Raw genomic sequence first — 23,959 nt, 5'->3', positions numbered from 1 at the left:
GATTACCTAAAGCACTGTAACTTAAGCAGAACACTGAATTTTTTCACGCTGGCATTTAGAAATAATATGTTAATGCATTAGCAATCATTAAACACATTGCACCCAAAAAGCAGACCTTAAACGCATAGCAGCAACATAAATGCATAGCAGTGGCATCCATACTGAAGCATCACTCTGTCATAAGCAGCACAATGAAGGGTTAATATACCTGGCAGGATCACCTACCCTAGGCGACTGCCCTGTAAAGGTTAAAAACAGCAAATCCAAGCATTCGAGCATTGACACAGTGATCCCAAATCTGTAAAGCCAGGCATTGCTGAGTTAATAGGAAAGACTCAACTTTGCAGCAAACACCTTTATATCGGTTCATGCATTAATAGTCCTACGGACAAACAATACATGCAAAGCAAATGAAACAGACAGAACTATACACAGCAGTTTAACCTACTTTGGCAGCTTGTATATTAACAGCATAATGATTCAGACACACGATGACAGCCCATGGAAAGCTTACCTGCTCTGTGCAGCACAGCACCCCTCCCTGACTGACTCTAAGGGGGGATGGGTGAGGCTCCATTCCTGAACAGATGGCCACCAATCCATTCCCAGGCAGCCTGGAGCTCCCGGCCGCTGCTACAGTGGGCCAGAAGTTACCCCAATATCATCTTGCTGCTCCCTGCCGACCGAAAGCGCAGTCCAGCCACAGGAAGCAGACAAGGAGCCATCTTGGAAGGGGGCAGTCCTGACAAAAATATTCCAGCATCTTTGCAAGGGAAACCAACATACCCAAAGCCAAACTAACAAAATGTGTGTGTGTGTGTGTGTGTGGGGCCACAACTCACCAGGGAGGAGAGACTGGATCAGTCCCAACCCAACCACAATCTGAACGGTTTTACCTGCATCCAGAGACCAGTATCAGAGCCCCCAATATCTGGACCTGGGGGGGGGAGTCTCCCACGTATGGAAGTTTTAAAACCAAACAGAGGGGCTTCGTCACATGAAAGAGGCTGAACCTGTACGGCTGGCCAGATGAATCCGGCAAGGTGAGGGCAAAAATAAAAATTTTCTTTGATTCACAGTTATAACCATTTGAGGAACAAAAAGAGAATGCCACCTGGGGGGGAGGCGACTCATTTATATATAGTATAACTAGTCCTGATTGGGCGAGGGGCAGAGCCTATCCCCATTCATGTATGCTGTCATGCTTGTGTCAGGAAAAGTGTTTTCCATTGCTAAACCTTTCATCTGATTCCTAAATTGCTGCAATTGTAAATTCCAAAAGCCAATAAAAAGGAATGTAGCGCTGGTAGATTTTTTAATCTACCGCTTGCAGGTAAATTTAGTGGGTTATATGTTCTGTGCATAGTTCAGATTTAATCTATGGCTAAATTAGCCTCTGTTCCAGCCTTGGTTGTGTTGCGTGCAGTTCCACTCTGTCACCTGTAGATGTCAGTGTCACTACAGACCGGAGCTGGAAGGCAACAGGCTGAGGTGCATTGAGTGCTCTTCTTTCCCAGAAGTAACTCGGCAGAGGTTGTCCCCTGCGATGCATTCTGGGAAGGGGTATTTAAGGGACAGACGCCATATTTCTTGGTCTTTTTCTTTCCACCTGCTGGCCCTCCTGGCCGACAGGTTCGTGCTCGGAGTCCTACCTCGTGGTCCTCCGGGCCGGAGGACTGCGTTGCTGCAGTGTGTGGGTGGGCCCAGATGTCTGTCTGGGACCTACTGCTACTAATGCAGGGATGGTCCTGTGCTGTCTGTCCTGCGGGAAGAAGCCGGACAATTTAGAAGATCCAGGGGAGGACCCGTCTTGGAAGGGTCATGCGGAGCGCTGGTCTGGAGAGGGGCCTGGTGACTCAATTGGAGGACGCATCTTAATTCAACCTACCACATAGTACTGCCGGGTCGGCTTAAAGGTTCTGATACTGTGTTGCTGTTCATCTAAAACTACTATGTCCTGTGGCAGAGGATCGTGCAGTTACATTTGTTCTTCTCAAGTCTGTGGCAGAGACTTTTCTTGTTTGTGCTACGCTCCGGCTGCTAGGTCAGTGAGAGAGGCCTATCCGGGTGGGCAAAAGTTTAAATCTTGGACTGAAGGAATACTTGTCCTTAAGATATTCAAGTACTCAAAGATCAAAGACAGAAAAGGTATTTGAACTTCCCTGAAACTCCCTCTCTACCTCTTTCCTGCTACTTCTTTCGTTTATCTCCCATTAAAGCATTGGAAAAATACTAAAGTGACTGGTTCATTCGTTGTGGATGCAAAGTTCAACATGGACTCTAGGTTCCTGATGTGGTGAAAATACAGTTAATGGGTGGCGGCAACAGCCCGATCAAAATCAGCAGCTCCTAATGGAGTTATTGCTACAGGAATATTAATGGTAATAAAAGCACTTGTGGGTTTAACCAATCTTGTTTTTTTGTACAATTCTCCTTTAAGGGTGCGTGACAAGGGGTGTGTCCTATGCCTGCATACTTTTGCTGATAGCATAGCTCCCAACTGTCCCTGATTTGGATCAATGTCCCTCTGTCCCTCATTCCTCCTCATTTGTCCCTCATTTTGGTCTGATCTATATATTTGTATATAAAATGCACTTTTTATCTTTCAAAAAGTGTTTCCCGGTGCTAAACCTTTCATCCAAATTCTAAATTGCTGCATTTGTACATTTTAAAAGACAATAGAAAGGAATAGTAGTGGTAAAAAAAGTCGTTGTGGATTTAATTAACCTTTTTTTGGTTAATTCTTCTTTAAGGGGGTGTGTCCTATGCCTACATACATTTGTTAGTAGATGTCCCTCATTCCCTTCTCAAAATGTTGGGAGGTACAGTAGGTGACCGCGATATTGTGTCAATCTCGCCGCTGTTATCGGCGAGATTTGACACCTGCGAGCCCCGTCGTGGGAGCCAGCGCCGAGCTGGCTCACTCATCGGGAAAGGAATGTGTTTTTTCCGTTCCCGATGAGCGACAAGCAATACTGACAGGTGTTTGGTATGAATCATGAGGAGGAACTCCACGCCAAATTTTAAATAAAAAAGGTCTGGTATGGATTTTAAGGGGAAGACCCTACGCCGAAATAACGGCATGGGGCCCCCCCCCCAAAATCCATACCAGACCCTTATCCAAGCATGCAGCCTGGCCGGTCAGGAAGGGGGAGGGGACGAGCGAGCGCCCCCCCCCCTCCTGAACTGTACCAGGCCGCATGCCCTCAACATGGGGGGGTGGGTTCTTTGGGGAAGGGGGGCGCCCTGCGGCACCCCCACCCCAAAGCACCTTGTCTCCATGTTGATGAGGACAAGGGCCTCTTCCCGACAACCTTGGCCGTTGGTTGTCAGTAGGGATGAGCCGAACACCCCCCGGTTCGGTTCGCACCAGAACCCGCGAACGGACCGAAAGTTCGCACGAACGTTAGAACCCCATTGACGTCTATGGGACTCGAACGTTCGAAATCAAAAGTGCTCATTTTAAAGGCTAATTTGCATGGTATTGTCCTAAAAAGGGTTTGGGGACCCGGGTCCTACCCCAGGGGACATGTATCAATGCAAAAAAAACTTTTAAAAACGGCCGTTTTTTCGGGAGCAGTGATTTTAATGATGCTTAAAGTAAAAAAAAAAAAAGTGAAATATTCCTTTAAATATCGTACCTGGGGGGTGTCTATAGTATGCCTGTAAAGTGACGCGTGTTTCTCATGTTTAGAACAGTCCCTGCACCAAATGTCATTTTTAAAGGAAAAAATCTCATTTAAAACTGCTTGCGGGTTTAATGTCATGTCGGGTCCTGGCAATATGGATGAAAATCAGTGAGACAAACGGCATGGGTACCCCCCAGTCCATTACCAGGCCCTTTGGGTCTTGTATGGATATTAAGGGGAACCCCGCACCCAAATTAAAATAAGGAAAGGTGTGGGGCCACCAGGCCCTATATACTCTGAACAGCAGTATACAGGCGGTGCAAACAAGACAGGGACTGTAGGTTTGTTGTTAAGTAGAATCTGTTTGTAATTTTGAACATTTTTAACGTGTTTAGCTCCAGCCAAAAAATCTTTTCTAAGCTTTTTGGAAAACATAGGGAAGGGTTATCACCCCTGTGACATTTGTTTTGCTGTCTTTCCTCCTCTTCAGAAGATTTCACCTCACTTTTTTGTCCCAATGAAAAATGTTTTTTGAAAATTTGGGTTTTTTTGTGGAACAAGGATTGGAAAGCATCAGTGGAGAGGAGAAATTGTTTTCCCATATTAACTCTTACAGGAGAGAATTTCCCTTCCTAGGGGTAGATTTCATCTCACTTCCTGTTGTCTCCTTCCGTTTGCAAGTAGGAGTCGTTTGTAAGTTAGATGTTTGAAAGTAGGGTCCTGCCCTATATACTCAGCAGAAATTTGGGCCTTAGGTGTTGCTGTGGCCACAACACTGTAAGCCCTCACAGGGCCCTGCTGTGAAATATTAGATCAAGAATTGTAATTACATGCCCCTGTTGAACAGGAGCTGAAAAATTAGGCCTTAGGCACTGGTGCTGGTGCCACAACACTGCAACCCCTCACAGACACTCTAGTTGGAACGCAGGAACGAGCCCTGCTGCAAATTATTGCTTCAAAAATTGTAATTACACGCCCCTGTTAGACAGGGGCAGAAAAATTGGGCCTTAGGCACTGGTGCTGGTGCCACAACACTGCAACCCCTCACAGACACTCTAGTTGGAACGCAGGAACGAGCCCTGCTGCAAAGTATTGCATCAAAAATTGTAATTACACGCCCCTGTTAGACAGGGGCAGAAAAATTTGGCCTTAGGCACTGGTGCTGGTGCCACAACACTGCAACCCCTCACAGACACTCTAGTTGGAACGCAGGAACGAGCCCTGCTGCAAAGTATTGCATCAAAAATTGTAATTACACGCCCCTGTTAGACAGGGGCAGAAAAATTGGGCCCTAGGCACTGGTGCTGGTGCCACAACACTGCAACCCCTCACAGACACTCTAGTTGGAATGCAGGAACGAGCCCTGCTGCAAAGTATTACATCAAAAATTGTAATTACACGCCCCTGTTAAACAGGGGCTGAAAAATTGTGCCTTAGGCACTGGTGGTGGCGCCCAGAACCAAAAATGTTCTTACAAGCTATCAGCGTGATGATTGAGGAGGAAGAGGATAATTACTCAGGGATAGTCACTCAGCATCAGCATAGGCAGTCTTTGAAGGGATCTGAGATTTCAAAAAAAATTATTCGGTTACATCAGCATCAGGTGCTTGGTAGCTGGTGGTGATCCAAGACTCATTCATTTTTATGAAGGTCAGCCGATCGACCGAGTCGGTGGACAGACGCACCCTGTGATCGGTTACCACGCCTCCAGCAGCACTGAATGTGCGTTCCGAAAGAACGCTGGATGCAGGACAGGCCAGTAGCTCAATTGCATACTGTGCAAGCTCTGGCCAGTGATCCATCCTCAAGACCCAGTAACCCAGAGGATTTTCGGTGGGAAAGGTGTCCAAGTCTGATCTTGCCCCTAGGTATTCCTGCACCATGTAAAACAGACGCTGGCGATGGTTGCTGGAACCGATCATACCTTGGGGCTGCGGACCAAAAAATTGTCTGAACGCATCGGTCAGACGGCCACCTTCTCCACCGCTCCTTCTTTGACTGACCGAAGCCTCAGCAACACGTTGTCCAGAAACAGGAGTTTGTAACCTCCCAGTCTCTGGGAACGCGTTGCACAGACCTTTCTGCAAGGCCTCCCGAAGATGTTTCATCCTCTGCTCCCTCTGCGATGGCAAGATAAGGTCCGCAACCTTACCCTTGTAACGTGGATCAAGGAGGGTTGCCAGCCAGTATTGGTCCTTCTCCTTGATACCACGAATACGAGGATCCTTACGCAGGCTTTGCAGGATCAGGGAGGCCATGCAGCGTAGGTTTGCTGAGGCATTCGGTCCGGAGTCCTCTGGGTCACTAAGAACGACATGGTCCACAGCCACCTCCTCCCAGCCACGTACAAGTCCATGTGTTTCTTGGGACTGATCCCTTAAAGACTGCTGCTGATGCTGAGTGCCAGGCTCCACCTCCATACTGACACAATCTTCCTCCTCCTCCTCTTCCTCCTCGTCCTCTTCCTGTGTGATCGGCGGGCACGCAGGAACACTGTCTGGATAAAGGGGGCCTTGAGAGCTAAGGAAGTCCTCCTCTTCCTGCCTCTGTTCTGCCTCAAGTGCCCTGTCCATTATTCCACGCAGCGTGTGCTCCAACAGGTGGACAAGGGGGACAGTGTCACTGATGCATGCACTGTCACTGCTCACCATCCTCGTGGCCTCCTCGAATGGTGACAGGACAGTGCATGCATCCCTGATCATGGCCCACTGGCGTGGGGAAAAAAAACCAAGCTCCCCTGACCCTGTCCTGGTGCCATAGTCACACAGGTACTCATTGATGGCCCTCTGCTGCGTGTGCAGCCGCTGCAGCATGGCCAACGTTGAGTTCCACCTGGTGGGCATGTCACAGATTAGGCGGTTCTTGGGCAGGTTAAACTCCTTTTGGAGGTCCGTCAGCCGAGCACTGGCATTATATGACCGGCGGAAATGCACACAGACTTTCCTGGCCTGCCTCAGGACATCCTGTAAGCCCGGGTACCTGCCCAAGAACCGCTGCACCACCAAGTTAAGGACGTGAGCCAAACAGGGCACATGGGTCATTTGTCCCTGTCGGAGGGCAGAGAGGAGGTTGGTGCCATTGTCGCAAACCACCATTCCTGCCTTAAGTTGGCGTGGCGTCAACCACCTCTGAACCTGCCCCTGCAGAGCTGACAGAACCTCTGCCCCAGTGTGGCTCCTGTCCCCCAAGCACACCAGCTCAAGCACCGCATGGCATCTTTTGGCCTGCGTACTTGCGTAGCCCCTTGAACGCCTACGGAGCACCGCTGGTTCCGAGGAAGAGGCCATGGAGGAAGAAGAAGAGGAGGGGGTGGAGGAGAGAGGTGTGTCACAATCAGCATTTTGGAGGCGTGGTGGCGGAACAACCTCCAACACTACTGCACCTTGTCCTGCATCCTTCCCAGCTGCCAGCAGAGTCACCCAATGCGCCGTGAAACTTAGGTAACGTCCCTGTCCATGCCTGCTGGACCATGAGTCAGCGGTAATATGCACCTTACCGCTGACCGCCCTGTCCAGCGAGGCATGGACATTGCCTTCCACATGCCGGTAGAGAGCCGGAATCGCCTTCCGTGAGAAAAAGTGGCGTTTGGGTACCTGCCACTGAGGAACCGCACATTCCACAAACTCACGGAAGGGGGCAGAGTCTACCAACTGAAAAGGCAGCAGTTGAAGTGCTAGCAATTTTGCCAAGCTAGCATTCAACCGCTGGGCATGTGGATGGCTGGGAGCAAACTTCTTTCGGCGGTGCAGCAGCTGGGGCAGGGAAATTTGCCTGGTACAATCTGACGTCGGTGTACCAAAAGCAGATTGCCCACAAGTACTTGGCTGTGACACACCTAATTCTACACCTTCATTCCTCTCACTGCAGGTCTCAGAGAGGACTGAAGGTCTAGTGGGGTTGGAAATCTCAGCTGATGAGGAGCAAGGAGAGATCCTCTTTGTTCTTTGGTGTGGGTCTTTTAGATACGCTTGCCAACGAACTGCATGGCAGATCAACATATGTCTGGTCAAGCATGTGGTACCCAAGCGGGAGATATTTTGGCCACGCGAGATACGCTTGAGACATATGTTGCAAATAGCAGCGGTGCGATCTGATGCACTCGTCTCAAAAAAGGCCCACACCAAAGAACTTTTTGAATAACGCGCAGAGACTGCAGCGCCCTGCACATGTGGAGCTTTGGGGTGTGATGCAGTCAATGTGCTGCCCTTAGGCTGGCCCCTGGAGGGCATCCTGCCTCGTTGGTGATGTGCTGCCGCCTCCTCCTCCTCCTCCTCCTCCTCCTCCTCCTCTCTCCTATCAGGCACCCACGTTGAGTCAGTGACCTCATCATCCCCTCCCTCCTCATCACTGGAGCAAACCTGGCAGTATGCTGCAGCAGGGGGAGCATGACTGCCAGATTGCTGTCCTTCTTGGGCACCCCCTCTGTCCGCGCTCATGTTACTGCCTTCATCGAGCTCAGTATCGTCATCAGAGCCTTCCAAACGCTGGGCATCCTCCTGGAGCATGTACCCAACACTGTGGTCAAACAGTTCGAGGGAATCCTCATGAGGACATGGTGGAGCTAGGGAAGGAGTCACTGATGACATTGAGCTGAGGGAAGAGGCCGCTGCTTTGCCAGACAAAGCACCCTGGGCATGGGTGAGAGAGGATGAGGAGGATGAGGACGGCTTGGTCATCCACTCGACCAAGTCTTCCGCATGTTGCGGCTCAACATGGCCAGCTGCCGAAAAAAAGGCCAAGCGTGTCCCATGGCCACGTGCTGATGAGGATGCACCGTCTCCACGACCAGCACTAGACACAGAGCCTGCTTGCCCTCTCTTATTGGCTTGTGACTGTCTGCCTCTCCTTCTTGGCCTTCCAGACATACTAATGGCCTGTAGCTGCACTAAGCTGGGATAGAACACCTGTAATTTTCTTCAAGTAGCTTTATATACTGTAACCAGACAAGCCTGCCTGTCAGTAGGAAGATAACAGGAACGGATCTAGCTGAACACTGTGAGCAGGACGCACTGTACTAAATGTAAATAGTCTAGCTGCCTGACCGTGGTACTAATAGGATCAAATAGAACACCTGTAATTTTCTTCAGGTAGCTTTATATACTGTAACCAGACAAGCCTGCCTGTCAGTAGGAAGATAACAGGAACGGATCTAGCTGTACACTGTGAGCAGGACGCACTGTACTAAATGTAAATAGTCTAGCTGCCTGACCGTGGTACTAATAGGATCAAATAGAACACCTGTAATTTTCTTCAGGTAGCTTTATATACTGTAACCAGACAAGCCTGCCTGTCAGTAGGAAGATAACAGGAACGGATCTAGCTGAACACTGTGAGCAGGACGCACTGTACTAAATGTAAATAGTCTAGCTGCCTGACCGTGGTACTAATAGGATCAAATAGAACACCTGTAATTTTCTTCAGGTAGCTTTATATACTGTAACCAGACAAGCCTGCCGGTCAGTAGGAATTTAACAGGAACGGATCTAGCTGAACACTGTGAGCAGGATGCACTGCACTAAATGTAAATAGCAGGAACGGATCTAGCTGAACACTGTGAGCAGGACGCACTGCACTAAATGTAAATAGTCTAGAAGATAACAGGAACGGATCTAGCTGAACACTGTGAGCAGGACGCACTGCACTAAATGTAAATAGTCTAGAAGATAACAGGAACGGATCTAGCTGAACACTGTGAGCAGGACGCACTGCACTAAATGTAAATAGCAGGAACGGATCTAGCTGAACACTGTGAGCAGGACGCACTGCACTAAATGTAAATAGTCTAGAAGATAACAGGAACGGATCTAGCTGAACACTGTGAGCAGGACGCACTGCACTAAATGTAAATAGCAGGAACGGCTCTAGCTGAACACTGTGCGCAGGACGCACTGCACTAAATGTAAATAGCAGGAACGGATCTAGCTGAACACTGTGAGCAGGACGCACTGCACTAAATGTAAATAGCAGGAACGGATCTAGCTGAACACTGTGAGCAGGACGCACTGCACTAAATGTAAATAGCAGGAACGGATCTAGCTGAACACTGTGAGCAGGACGCACTGCACTAAATGTAAATAGCAGGAACGGATCTAGCTGAACACTGTGAGCAGGACGCACTGCACTAAATGTAAATTGCAGGAACGGATCTAGCTGAACACTGTGAGCAGGACGCACTGCACTAAATGTAAATTGCAGGAACGGATCTAGCTGAACACTGTGAGCAGGACGCACTGCACTAAATGTAAATAGTCTAGAAGATAACAGGAACGGATCTAGCTGAACACTGTGAGCAGGACGCACTGCACTAAATGTAAATAGCAGGAACGGATCTAGCTGAACACTGTGAGCAGGACGCACTGCATTAAATGTAAATAGTCTAGATAGAAGATAACAGGAACGGATCTAGCTAAACTGAATACAGTGTATATATATATATGCAACACCTGGGATGCATATATATACACAATACACTGTAAGTGCAGCTAACTGACTGACTGTTCTGCCTAATCTATCTAACTCAAATCAAATGACACTGTCTCTCTCTCTCTCTATCTCTCAGCACACCGGAACACACACTACACAGGGCCGCCGTGCAGGCGGCCTTATATAGTGTGGGGTGTGTACTAAATCCCCTGAGCCATAATTGGCCAAAGCCACCCTGGCTTTGGCCAATTACAGCTCTCTCTACTGACGGCGCTGTGATTGGCCAAGCATGCGGGTCATAGTGCATGCTTGGCCAATCATCAGCCAGCAATGCACTGCGATGCCGCAGTGAATTATGGGCCGTGACGCGCCACACGAATTTAGCGCGAACGGCCCATAACGTTCGCAATTCGGCGAACGATCGAACAGCCGATGTTCGAGTCGAACATGGGTTCGACTCGAACACGAAGCTCATCCCTAGTTGTCAGTGTCTGCGGGTGGAGGTCCTATCGGAATCAGGGAGCCCCCTTTTATAATGTGAATGAGTATAGGGTACATTGTACCCCTACCCATTCACCTGGTGGAAAAAAAGTGTCAATAAAACACTAGACAGGTTTTTAAAGTCATTTATTAGGCAGCTCCGGGGGTCTCCTTCTGACTTCGGGGGTCTCTTCCGACTTCTCTGCTCTCTCCGGCCTCTTCTCCTGGTGTCCAGTTCTTCTCCCGCTCTCTGGCCTCTTCTCCCACTCTCCGACCTCTTCTCCCGATCTCCAGCCTCTTCTCCAGGTCTCCAGTTCTTCTTCCACTCTCCGGTTCTTCTGCCAGGCTCCTCCGCTATCTTCTGCTCTTTTGCCACTCTTTTGCTAGCGGTGGCCTGGTCTTCTCTGTTGTCTTGTTCCTTCTTCTCTTCTTCCAATGTTGACACGATGTTCTCTCCCGCTGTATTGCCATGTGCGCGGTGCGCAATGACTTATATAGGCATGGGGCGCTGTCACCGGGTGATGTCACCCGGTGACCCCTCCCCTTATGACGTCACAGTCCCATCATGCCCCGGGACTGTGGCGTCATAAGGGGCGGGGTCACGGATGACATCACCCGATGACCATGCCCTATGCCTATATAAGTCGTTGCGCACCGCGCACACGGCATTACAGTGGGAGAGAGCGTTGTGTCAGCATTGGAAGAAGAGAAGAGGGAACAAGACGACGGAGAAGAGCGGGCCACCGCTAGCAAAAGAGCGGCAAAAGAGCAGAAGATAGCGGAGGAGCCCGGCAGAAGAACCGGAGAGCGGGAGAAGAGGCCGGAGAGCGGGAGAAGAGGCCGGAGAGCGGGAGAAGAGCCGGAGAGAGCAGAGAAGTCGGAAGAGACCCCCGAAGTCGGAAGAAGACCCCCGGAGCTGCCTAATAAATTACTTAAAAAACCTGTCTAGTGTGTTTTTTTTATTGACACTTTTTCCCCAGGTGAATGGGTAGGGGTACGTTGTACCCCATACTCATTCACATAGGGTGGGGGGCAGGGATATGGGGGCCCCCTTATTAAAGGGGGCTCCCGGATTCCGATAAGCCCTCCGCCCGCAGACCCCGACAACCAACGGCCAGGGTTGTCGGGAAGAGGCCCTTGTCCTCATCAACATGGGGACAAGGTGCTTTGGGCTGGGGGGGCGCAGGGCGCCCCCCTTCCCCAAAGCACTCACCCCCCTATGTTAAGGGCATGCGGCCTGGTTACGGTACTGCCATGATGAACTTTATTTCTGTTGACACTTTGTTTTTTCTGTTTGTGAGTTTATCCAAAGCTAGGATGCACATACAGTAAATATTATATTAACAGACAGATATTCTCAGAAAAAAATACCTTTTCCAAAAAAAAAGAATAGTAATTTAATTAAAAAAAAAACTTTCTATCTTGCAGCCTGCAGTGATTTTGTGGCGGAGGACCTGCACGTAGTGGACGGGCTTATAAACCAGCACATTACATTACCATGCTCCTTCACCATCCCAGACAATTGGAAAGGCCAAGACATTCACGTTACTTGGTACAAAAACTTTACTGACAAAATGCTGGACTGCATGGTGAGGGATGGAAAGACTCCAGTGTGCCAGAAATATACAGACTCATCCAGAATTCAGCTCTCCTGGAAATTCCTGGCAAATGCCGACTTGGACATTTACAAATTTCAGGAATCGGATGAAGGACCGTACCAATGCTGGGTTATCTTCGATGATGTGTATATAAGACAGGACACCTTGCTCCGATTTCACAGTAAGCCCTGATTGTGCTGTTTAAAGGACAACACCATTCAAAAATTATTTCCTATTATGCTTTGGGTGGAGCCAAATTTGACTCTTATGTGGTCTTTAAAAATCTCCCTTCGTTCCCAAAAGGGCTTTTTAAAAAAATTAAAACAAGAATATCTATCTATCTATCTATCTATCTATCTATCTATCTATCTATCTATCTATCTATCTATCTATCTATCTATCTATCTATCTATCTATCTATCTCTTGACCTCCAGATGATTTACCCCCCCCCCCTTCATGAACAGGCCATTTTTTGCGATTCAGCACTGCACTACTATAACTGACAATTGCGCAGAGGATGAAGAGAGGATGAAAGAGAGGAGCGGAGAGGAAAGAGGAGAGGATGAAGAAGATCTGTGGAGAGGAGGAGGAGAGGAGATGATGGAGGAGAAGAGAGGATGGAGGAGAAGAGAGGATGGAGGATAGGAGATGGAGGAGAAGAGAGGATGGAGGAGAGGTGAGGAGAGGATGAAGGAGAGGATGAAGGAGAGGAGAGGAGAGGAAAGGATGGAGGAGAGGAGATGATGGAGGAGAAGAGAGGATGAAGGCGATCTGAGGGTTAAGGAGAGGAAAGGATGTAGGATAGGAGATGATGGAGGAGAAGAGAGGATGAAGGAGAAGGGAGGATAAAGGAGAGGAGAGGATGGAGAAGAAGAGAGGTTGAAGGAGAGGATATGATAAAGGAGAGCAGATGATGGAGGAGAAGAGAGGATGGAGAAGAGGAGAGGATGAAGGAGAGGAGAGGAAGAAGGAGAGTAGTGGAGAGGAGAGGAAAGGATGGAGGAGAGGAGAGGATGAAGGAGAGGAGAGGGAAGGATGGAGATGAGGGGAGGATGAAGGAGAGGAGAGGAAAGGATGGAGAAGAGGAGAGGATAGAGGAGAGGAAAGGATGGAGAAGAGTAGAGGATATAGGAGAGGAGAGGAAAGGATAGAGAAGAGGAGAGGATAGAGAAGAGGAGAGGATAGAGGAGAGGAAAGAATGGAGGCGAGGAGAGGAACATTTTAAGTGAACCTAGCATAGATTTTGGACAATTCAAACTGAGCATATGATAAAAAAATGTATAAACTGGGTTCTTTTTAACCAAATTGTAATGGCATGTGTAAGTGAACAGTAAAAAAAGAAATAAAGGCACCTACATCTTTCCCTAGATCTGTTCCGGACAATTTATCTTTCATTAACCTCCAGGCCATTTGGTTTTCCCCCCCAATGTTTATAGAATTTTAGTGCTCTCCCATAGAGCAGTGTCTATGCTGCCCAGTGAAAGGATGTCATGGACAGTGAAGACCGTTTAACTCTTCATTGATGTATGTCCAGTGTTTATTGTCACTTTCATTATTCATAACTGCCGTGATGAACTTTATTTCTGTTGACACTTTGTTTTTTCTGTTTGTGAGTTTATCCAAAGCTAGGATGCACATACAGTAAATATTATATTAAAAGATAGCTATTCTCAGGAAAAAATGTTTTGTACCTGTAACGGAACGTCCCACACTCCACTTGCTTCCGTCAGTATACCACTTCCTCCCAATCTGGATACAGATATCCGATATTCCAACCGCTCCCAAGCACAAAACAAGGCGACACTTATTTCACTGCTAACATGGACTAACTTTTTATTTGAGATCTCACACAAATATATACAGCAGGATGACTAAAAGCTAACCTAATTAACATGAGCTAATTATATAATCCTTTATCCAGCCTAGGTGACTAAGAGACATGACCTTTTAGAACAGACCTGTGGTCACCGAGCTTCACACAGTACATTATACATTATGATAAGTACAACCACAGGACATTTTCTCACAATAGCAGGAGCTAATTACAATTAACAATACAAACAGTGATCTCACCCCCTCCTCAGCCTAGTCATCAACAAACTATAGTAGAAGTAGACTGTTCGTCTCCTAGCCATTGACTATTCAATACACATTACCATAAACATCAACACAGGGTTAATTAGAACAAACAGCAATGTGTGGAATACCCTTAGAACCTGTGGTGAGCCAGACTAGACTCATTTACATTAAGCATGTTATAGCAGACATCAGACAGGTGAGTGGAGTTGATATTAGCATCTTCTCACAGTATGTGTCCCAACAGTATGACTCAGTCACTATTGCTAATATGGCAAATACAGGGTCCCCAGAGTCTGTGTGTCCTGGGGGACAAGGACCAGAAGCCAAAGTAACAACACCTCAAGGGTACCCCAAATGCCAGGGCCCATAATCTGTAGGCAAGAGGCTCAAATTCAATCCCCTCCAACAGCCTCTGATCCGGGTGAGTCTGTCACATTTCTCCCCCATTAAAAGTTGACTAACAAGGTCCCAGACCCCCACCTGGTCTGGACATGCATTAGTCAGGCAGAGTAAACTCACAAAGTCTGTCCGCATGATCTCCTTTCTTGGCTGCAAGGAATAGTTGACCTCAGTAGGTGTGGGGCAGAGGTCATTCACTCTCTGTCTGGCTGTCAGCGCTTCAGCTGGGTGGTGTTTACCATTCCATGGCTTGGGCTGTTGCTGGACAGAGGGGGCCACTGTCCCAATTCCCTGAAGCTGAGAAGAAACTGTACCTGTAGGTGTGAGGCAGAGGCCAGCAGCGCTCTGCCCTGTTGCCAGCAATTCAGCTGGGAGTAGCAGCTCCACTACATCAGCTTGTTGCCGGAGAGAGGGGGCGACTGCCCCGGCTCCCTGGATTTCCACAGTTGTTGCCGGTGCTGGGCAGAGGTTGGTAGCACTCTGCCCTGTTGCCAGCACTTCTGCTGGGGACTTCACACCCTCTGCTCTGGCTAATCATTGGGGCAGGAGGCTGGATTCCTCCACTCCCAAACTGTGCAGCTGCCATTGGGGAGGTGAGCTGGCTGCTTCCTGTTCCATTCCCTCATCTGGCTGCTGGGACGACATGTCTGTGGTAATGTCTCCCAGGTGCACGGATCTTTGCTGGGGAGGAAAGACCGCTTCCTCCACCCTGGCCAACTGTTGGGGAGGGACGAAGAAGGCCTCCCCTTCTCCCCCTGTATCTGCTGCTGGGAAGTGATTGTCACCTTCTCACCCTGAGCCTCCGAAACTGCCACAGGTGTGGGGAAGAGGTCTTGGCCCCTCTGTCTGGTGACCAGCACTTCAGCTAGGAAAGTTCCTTGTAACTCCACAGATACTGCTGTTGGTGCTGAGCAGAGCACAGTGAAGTTTGGCCCTAATACCAGCTCTTCCGCTAGGGCCTCACCAGATTGTTCTAGTAGAAGTAGACTGTTCATCTCCTAGCCATTGACTATTTAATACACATTACCATAAACATCAACACAGGTTTAATTAGAACAAATAACAATGTATGGAATACCCTTAGAACCTGTGGTGAGCCAGACTAGACTCATTTACATTAAGCATGTTATAGCAGACATCAGACAAGTGAGTGGAGTTGATATTAGCATCTCCTCACAGTATGTGTCCCAACAGTATGACTCAGTCACTATTGCTAATATGGCAAATACAGGGTCCCCAGAGTCTATGTGTCCTGGGGGACAAGGACCCGAAGCCAAAGTAACAACACCTCAAGGATACCCCAAATGCCAGGGCCCATAATCTGTAGGCAAGAGGCTCAAATTCAGTCCCCTCCAACAGCCTCTGTCCCGGGTGAGTCTGTCACAGTACCTTATTCCAAAAAAAAATTAAAAAAGAATAGTAATTTAATTTAAAAAAAAATCTCTCCATCCTGCAGCCTGCGGTGATTTTGTGGCGGAGGACCTGCACGTAGTGGACGGGCTTATAAACCAGCACATTACATTACCATGCTCCTTCATCATCCCAGACAATTGGAAAGGCCAAGACATTCACGTTATTTGGTACAAAAACTTTACTGACAAAATGCTGGACTGCTTGGTGAGGGATGGAAAGACTCCGGTGTGCCAGAATTATCCATACTCATCCAGAATTCAGCTCTTCTGGAAATTCCTGGGAAATACCGACTTGGACATCTACAGATTCCAGGAGTCAGATGAAGGACCATACCAATGCTGGGTTATCTTCGATGAAGCGTATCAAAGACAGGACACCTTGCTCCGATTTCACAGTAAGACCTGATTGTGCTGTACAAATGACAACACCATATAAAAATCATTTCCCATTATGGGTTGGGTGGAGCCAAATTTCACTCTTTATGGGGTCTTTAAAACTCTGGCAAGAAAATCTCCCTTCATTCCCAAATGGGCTTTTAAAAAAAATTAAAACAAGGATATCTATCTATCTATCTATCTATCTATCTATCTATCTATCTATCTATCTATCTATCTATCTATCTATCTATCTATCTATCTATCTATCTATCTATCTATCTATCTATCTATCTATCTATCTATCTATCTGTCTGTCTGTCTATCTATCTATCTATCTATCTATCTATCTATCTATCTATCTATCTATCTATCTATCTATCTATCTATCTATATCTTGACCACCAGATGATTTACCCCCCCCCCCCTTCAGGAACAGGTCATTTTTTTACGATTCAGCACTGCACTACTATAACTGACAATTGCGCAGAGGATGAAGAAAAGATGAAGGAGAGGACAGGAAAGAGGAGAAGATGAAGAAGATCTGTGGGTGAAGGAGAGGAGATGATGGAGGAGAGGAGATGATGGAGGAGAAGTGAAGATGGAGGAGACGAGAGGGTGGAGGAGAGGAGATGATGGAGGAGAGGTGAGGAGAGGATGAAGGATAGGAGAGGAAAGGATGGAGGAGAGGAAAGGATGGAGGAGAGGAGATGATGGAGGAGAAGAGAGGATAAAGGAGAAGGGAAGATAAAGTAGAAGAGGGGATGAAGGAGAAGGGAGGATAAAGGAGAGGATGAAGGAGAGGAGAGGATGGAGGAGAAGAGAGGTTGAAGGAGAGGATATGATAAAGGAGAGCAGATGATGGAGGAGAAGAGAGGATGGAGAAGAGGAGAGGTTGAAGGAGAGGAGAGGATGGGGAAGAGAGGATGAAGGAGAGGAGAGGATGGAGGAGAGGATGAAGGACAGGAGATGAAGAAGGAGAGTATAGGAGAGGAGAGGAAAGGATGGAGGAGAGGAGAGGATGAAGGAGATGAGAGGAAAGGATGGAGGAGAGGAGAGGATGAAGGAGAGGAGAGGAAAGGATGGAGATGAGGAGAGGATGAAGGAGAGGAGAGGAAAGGATGGAGAAGAGGAGAGGATATAGAAGAGGAGAGTAAAGGATGGAGATGAGGAGAGGATGAAGGAGAGGAAAGGATGGAGAAGAGGAGAGGATATAGGAGAGGAGAGGATGGGGAAGAGAGGATGAAGGAGAGGAGAGGATGGAGGAGAGGATGAAGGACAGGAGATGAAGAAGGAGAGTATAGGAGAGGAGAGGAAAGGATGGAGGAGAGGAGAGGATGAAGGAGATGAGAGGAAAGGATGGAGGAGAGGAGAGGATGAAGGAGAGGAGAGGAAAGGATGGAGATGAGGAGAGGATGAAGGAGAGGAGAGGAAAGGATGGAGAAGAGGAGAGGATATAGAAGAGGAGAGTAAAGGATGGAGATGAGGAGAGGATGAAGGAGAGGAAAGGATGGAGAAGAGGAGAGGATATAGGAGAGGAGAGGAAAGGATGGAGGTGAGGAGAGGATGAAGGAGAGGAGAGGAACATTTTAAGTGAACCTAGCATAGATTTTGGACAATTCAAACTAAGCATATGATAAAAAAATGTATAAACTGGGTTCTTTTTAACCAAATTGTAATGGCATGTGTAAGTAAACAGTAAATAAAGAAATAAAGACACCTACATCTTTCCCTAGATCTGTTCCGGACAATTTATCTTTCATTAACCTCCAGGCCATTTGGTTTTTCCCCCCCAATGTTTATAGAATTTTAGTGCTATTCCATAGATCAGTGTCTATGCTGCCCAGTGAAAGGAGGTCTATGTCATGGACAGTGAAGACCGTTTAACCCTTCATTGATGTATGTCCAGTGTTTATTGTTACTTTCATTATTCATAACTGCCGTGATGAACTTTATTCCTGTTGACACTTTGTTTTTTCTGTTTGTGAGTTTATCCAAAGCTAGGATGCACATACAGTAAATATTATATTAAAAGATAGATATTCTCAGAAAATGCTTTGTACCTTTTCCAAAAAAGAAAAAAGAATAGTAATTTAATTTAAAAAAATCTCTCAATCTTGCAGCCTGCGGTGATTTTGTGGCGGAGGACCTGCACGTAGTGGACGGGCTTATAAACCAGCACATTACATTACCATGCTCCTTCACCATCCCAGACAATTGGAAAGGCCAAGACATTCACGTTATTTGGTACAAAAACTTTACTGACAAAATGCTGGACTGCATGGTGAGGGATGGAAAGACTCCGGTGTGCCAGAATTATCCAGACTCATCCAGAATTCAGCTCTCCTGGAAATTCCTGGGAAATGCCGACTTGGACATTTACAGATTCCAGGAGTCAGATGAAGGACCGTACCAATGCTGGGTTATCTTCGATGAAGTGTATCAAAGACAGGACACCTTGCTCCGATTTCACAGTAAGACCTGATTGTGCTGTTCAAAGGACAACACCATATAAAAATCATTTCCTATTATGGGTTGGATGGAGCCAAATTTCTTTATGGGGTCTTTAGACGCACTAGCCGGGAGCACTGACCCTCTCCGGCCTCACTAAAGCCCCCAAGCCAACAGACATGAGCGGGACCCCCCTTCCCCCGAGACTGGCCTCCCTGAACCCTGGAAGAGACAGAGCATCTGCCCGCATGTCGGGAGATCACCCCAAGAAGGAGGGCAGTCGTCAACTCGATTTCGGCCTATCCACTCCTGTATCCCTCAAGATGGCGGCCGCGGCTCCTCCATGCGGAGGCACAGGAGACAGGAATCGATTATGGACCCACCATCAGCACACCAGCCAGTCTGTAACAGGATGGCTACTCCTGTGAGTAACACATCTAACCACGATGTCTCCCCAGCCTCCACCGAGTCGCTCCTAAGCTGGACAATGGCAGATCTTCTCCATGTCCCTCTGTTGAGCACTCCCCTCAGCCATGCAGGATCCCAGCAAGCCTCTCCTCTGCCTCAAGGCCATCTCCCTGACATGGCCCAGGTATTGAATAACTTTTCAGAAATGCTGGATGCAGGACTAGCTCAAAATGCCATACAGATCACATCATCTATTAAGGCAGACCTACAGAGCCTTCGGGCCCCTACGGATGTCATAGAACAGGCAGTGGATAATACGGCCGCACGCACTTACCAGAACACAACATGCATTCAAACGCTGCAAGACCAACTTGAAATCGCACTCTCTAATTTAGATTATTTGGAGAATAGAAGCAGGCGATACAATTTTCGCATAAGAGCTATCCCCGAATCATTTACGGACATTCAGGGAACTGTTAATTTGTTCATAAAAGATATCATACCGGATATCCTAACTCACAGACTTGAACTAGACAGAGCCCACAGAGCACTGCAACCTCCTCGCCAGGATGGGCTTCTAAGGGACATCGTGGTTAAACCCCATTATTATGCGGTGAAAGAGGACATAATGAGAAAATCTCGTAACCTTGACAACTTCTCAATACAAGGAAATAAAATTAAAATATTTGCTGATATTTCTCCAGCCACAATCCAGAAGCGGAGATCCCTCAAACCTCTCCTGGAAATTTTAGCACAGAAATCAGTAAAACACTGATGGTCATTTCCTTTTCACCTACATATCAAGTACAAAGACAAGTCGTATGGATTCACAAGCTTCCAGGAGGGTGATCGTTTGCTCCTTCAGCTCAGGTTTATTTCCCAGGAATTATCACCCCAGCAGACAGCGCATTATCCAAACTCATCCGAGAGGCCTCCTCCAAGCAGCCCCCTGACCCCGCTGTGGAACAAACAGCAAACGAAGAGGCACCGAGACCCCATCCCTCTGAGATGAGACCCAAGTCTGTTTGATCCATATGGGATGGTTGTCTCCCTTTACTCGGGTGGTCATTGTAATAGAATGTATAAACAACTGACTCCATCTTAGATTCTCTTTCATTCACAGAAAGTAGAAGTGAACTTCTCCTGTGTGAGCTTTACCATAATCAGCTTAAAAGTTTGCATAGAACCGCACCCTATGAGATATTGTGGTTAGGCCGAATTTGTGTCAGCAAAGTCATTAGCTATATCTTGTTATCTAGTCAAGCAGCCTTGATAAGAAAGTACTGAGTGTAAGTTTGTAAAAAAAAACCCTTATGCCGCGTACACACGGCAGACTTTGCCTGGTGGACAGGATGTCGTCGGACAATTCGATCGTGTGTGGGCTCCAGCGGACTTTGTTTACTCAAAAGTTGGACGGACTTAGATTTGAAACATGTTTCAAGTCTATCTGACGGACTCGAGTCCGTTCGAAAAGTCCGCTCGTCTGTATGCTAGTTCGACGGACAAAAAGCCACACTAGGGCAGCTGATATGATATATATGATATGAACTTCCTTATTTTAGTCGGGTCGTACGTCATCACATACGAATTCGATGGACTTTGGTTGATTGTGTGTAGGCAAGTCCGTTCATTCAGAAAGTCCGTTGTAAAGTCCGTCGGAAAGTCCGCCGGGCAAAGTCTGCCGTAAAGTCCGCTCGTGTGTATGCGGCATTAGACATGTATTTTTACTGGTATATATACTACTGTTTTATTCAATACAAATCAGACATCTTATGAACACACTCTAGCTTGTTTCCTGTGTCTCATGTGGTCTCTGACGCATCCGAGGACCCGGGTGGTCTGCCTGAATTATCCAAGGATGGTCGTCCAGAACCAGAATTCCTTTCGGAATGGGGGCTCGTCCAGGGTAAAGTAAACACCTGGGGCAAATAAGTACATTTTGTCTTATTTTGACAAATTGTTTTCTTGCCTTGGCTCTGATAAAACTTTAGTCCCTTAAATTAATTAGAAAGGAGACGGACCATGCCTTATTAGTGTTAAAACGGTCTTTGGTAGACCTGTCCTTTGGAAGGACTGTGCAAATTAAAGTGGTCTTTGGTAGACTCGCGGTCTTCAGTAGACCTGTTGTCTGGAGGACTTTATAAATTTAAATAAGTAGTACTACACTCCTTTTGGGAAGGAGAAAAAGTGTTGGTGTTAATAAGGCAACTACCACCGGGGCCCACATCTCTGTCTTGCTTTGTCTTTCTGTCGCATAGAGTATAAGATGATTTATGGTGTGAACTAAAACTGCAAGGTAAGGCAGTCTTTCTTTCACTGTAATTGTAATAATGGGTCAGTTGCAGGGAAAGGATCTTTCACCTCCTCCAAACCCTGGGAAGAATTGTAAAGATTATGTAGCTAGAGTATGTGAAACTAATTATGAGTTTATTAACCCCTGGGTTTCTAACTTAGCTGGGCGAAAAGAAAATATGCACAGAAGTGACCCATTCCCTCGAGAAGGAGATAATGTTGAATTTCACATATGGTGTAGGGATTATGTCTGGGGGAACAAGAAAGCCTTCCCATGGTATTCCGTGTCCCACTGAGTGGGACACGGCATACATGAGAAAAGAGGGGGAGAACTAGTTAAAATATGCCCCTTATTGGTGTCAGAGAAATAGTAAGAAACAAAAGGATGGGGCAGATAAGCAGAGATCAGACCCAACTGCCCCTCCCCTCCCATTCAACCCTCCACCATACACAAAACAATGTATAAGTAGGCATGGAAAGTGCAGTTTTATTAGAGAAATGTGCTAATATTTTTGTCTACAGGTTGTAGTTGGCTAAGTGTGAGAGTTATGTTTGTTGTGTAGAGGTGTGTGAGATCTATGGATTATGTCGTGTCGTGTTGTATTAATATGCATAAAGTGCTGTATCAACAAAATAGTTGATAACACAGATATAATGTTGGTTGCATGATGATTTGTTTTGTGTTTGTTATGTATGTTTTAAAGTGATGTAACATTGCCACAAGTACAAGACTAAAAATGTTTATTTCTGACTTAAAATCGTGAACAATTTGATCTATATAACTTGGGTAAATATTGACTTAAACTTGTAAAATCGTGTGCAATGTGTGGTCATTTTGCACTGTGGTAAATTTAATATGGAAAAGAAAACGTAAAATATAATGTTTGCTTATTCTAAAAGAGAAAATTGAGTACTGTCCGTGATACTTTTTTTATTTGCACTAACATACAATTTTTCAGGACAAGCTTTCGGGGTATGTCCCCTTCTTCACGGACAGTACTCAATTTTCTCTGTCACAATTGCACTAATACGGCTACAATCAAATCAAGTATGATGGAAGATACTGCTTATTCTTTTTTTTTGTTTAATAAATTTTTATTGAATTTTTATGAAAGAAAATAATTACAAAAAGAAACAGTTATGTCACAAACTGGATTCAAACATTAAGGGAAGCAAAGTCAGTTTCAATGCTCGGATATATACAAACAGTTTCAAGAAGCCTGAGATACATTAAACAATTCTGTATATTCAGAAAGGAGGATGAGAGTCAATGTATCAATTGGGTAGAAAAGAAGGCTTCTGTCATTATAAACATAGTAATCAAAATGTAAAAACAAGATGAAAAACCTTGCTTCAGGTAGGTAAAAGAGATGTAATGTAGCGAACAGAAAGCATAAGATGCAGAAAACTTGATAATAGAAGAGAAAATGAAAGGAGAAAAAGGGGGGATAGTAAATAGGATAGGGGATTAGATGGGAGGGAAGAGGGTGAGGGGGAGTGCTGGCATACATGTGTGAAATGTTGAGTGATCAAAACATTTTTTTTTTTTTTTTTTTTTTTTTTTTTTAATGACAATATATAAGTAGTAAATTTATGAGATCTGTACAATAATATCTTTGTATGTAGAGGTGGACTGAAAATTCACCCAAGGAGCCCAAGTGGCTGAGTGTTTTTCTGAAGTCCCTTTGCTGTTATGGGTAATACTCTCCATGAGTTGAACTTCATCAACCCTCTGCAACCAGGTCTTAATAGGCGGAATTGCCGCTTGGCCCCAGAAGGCGGGTATTAAAGCTTTGGCTGTATTCAAAAGATGAGGAATGAGTGAACGCTTATATGGGCCTATGGAGGCTGCAGAGGCATGAAAAAGGACAGTCCACGGGTCCATGGGTAAATTGACCTCCGAAATCTGTGAAATCAAGTTGCAGATGGCCATCCAGTAGGGGCGAATGAGTGGGCAAAACCACCAGATATGTGCATGTGTGGCTTCGTTCCCACAGTTCCTCCAGCACAATGGGGAGCTGGCGGGGAACATTTGGTGAAGTCTAACGGGGGTATAATGCCACCTAGTGAGTAGTTTATAATTGACCTCTGCCATCTTAGAAGCTAGGGAGGAGGTGTGGGCCAATTGTAAGATCCTATCCCTTAGATTGTCTGAGATGGGAGAACCCAGATCAGCTTCCCATTTTGCTAAAAAGGGTGGAAACTCAGGATTTTGAAGGGCAATAATAGCTCTATAAAATAGAGAAATACTATGTAAGGGAGGATCTTTTGGGTAGAATATATCTTCTATTCGATTTAGATCTTGTAAACCTCTAAGCGGATGAGGGAGAGAGCTTAAGAAACATTGTAGTTGATAGTATCTCCATTTGTCTAGAAATGAGGCAGGTTTGGGGTCAATGATCAAATGTAATG

The 23,959-nt window shown here is 46.5% G+C and overlaps 1 protein-coding gene across 3 annotated transcripts in view; it reads left to right on the top strand.

Annotated features, from left to right (window-relative positions):
* LOC141148169 (CD276 antigen-like) overlaps positions 1-17,429 on the top strand; it is a 258,830-nt gene extending 241,401 nt beyond the window's left edge. For 2 of the 3 annotated variants that reach the window (XR_012245178.1, XR_012245177.1), the window contains one exon: positions 11,961-12,410. Coding sequence is in view for 1 of the 3 variants with exons in the window: in XM_073635357.1 (XP_073491458.1) it covers positions 16,066-16,427 (362 nt within the window). In the remaining 2 variants the exon portion in view is untranslated. Of the gene's footprint in view, positions 1-11,960; positions 12,411-16,065 lie in introns of those variants that run through there. The other variant, XM_073635357.1, reaches the window with a different exon arrangement.
* Positions 17,430-23,959: the final 6,530 nt, after the last annotated feature.

This window comes from Aquarana catesbeiana, linkage group LG06 (genome assembly GCF_042186555.1).
Source record: "Aquarana catesbeiana isolate 2022-GZ linkage group LG06, ASM4218655v1, whole genome shotgun sequence".
Classification (NCBI taxonomy): domain Eukaryota; kingdom Metazoa; phylum Chordata; class Amphibia; order Anura; family Ranidae; genus Aquarana; species Aquarana catesbeiana.
The sequence above is the reverse complement of the archived record's forward strand: the minus strand, read 5'-3'. Positions and strand labels throughout refer to the sequence as shown.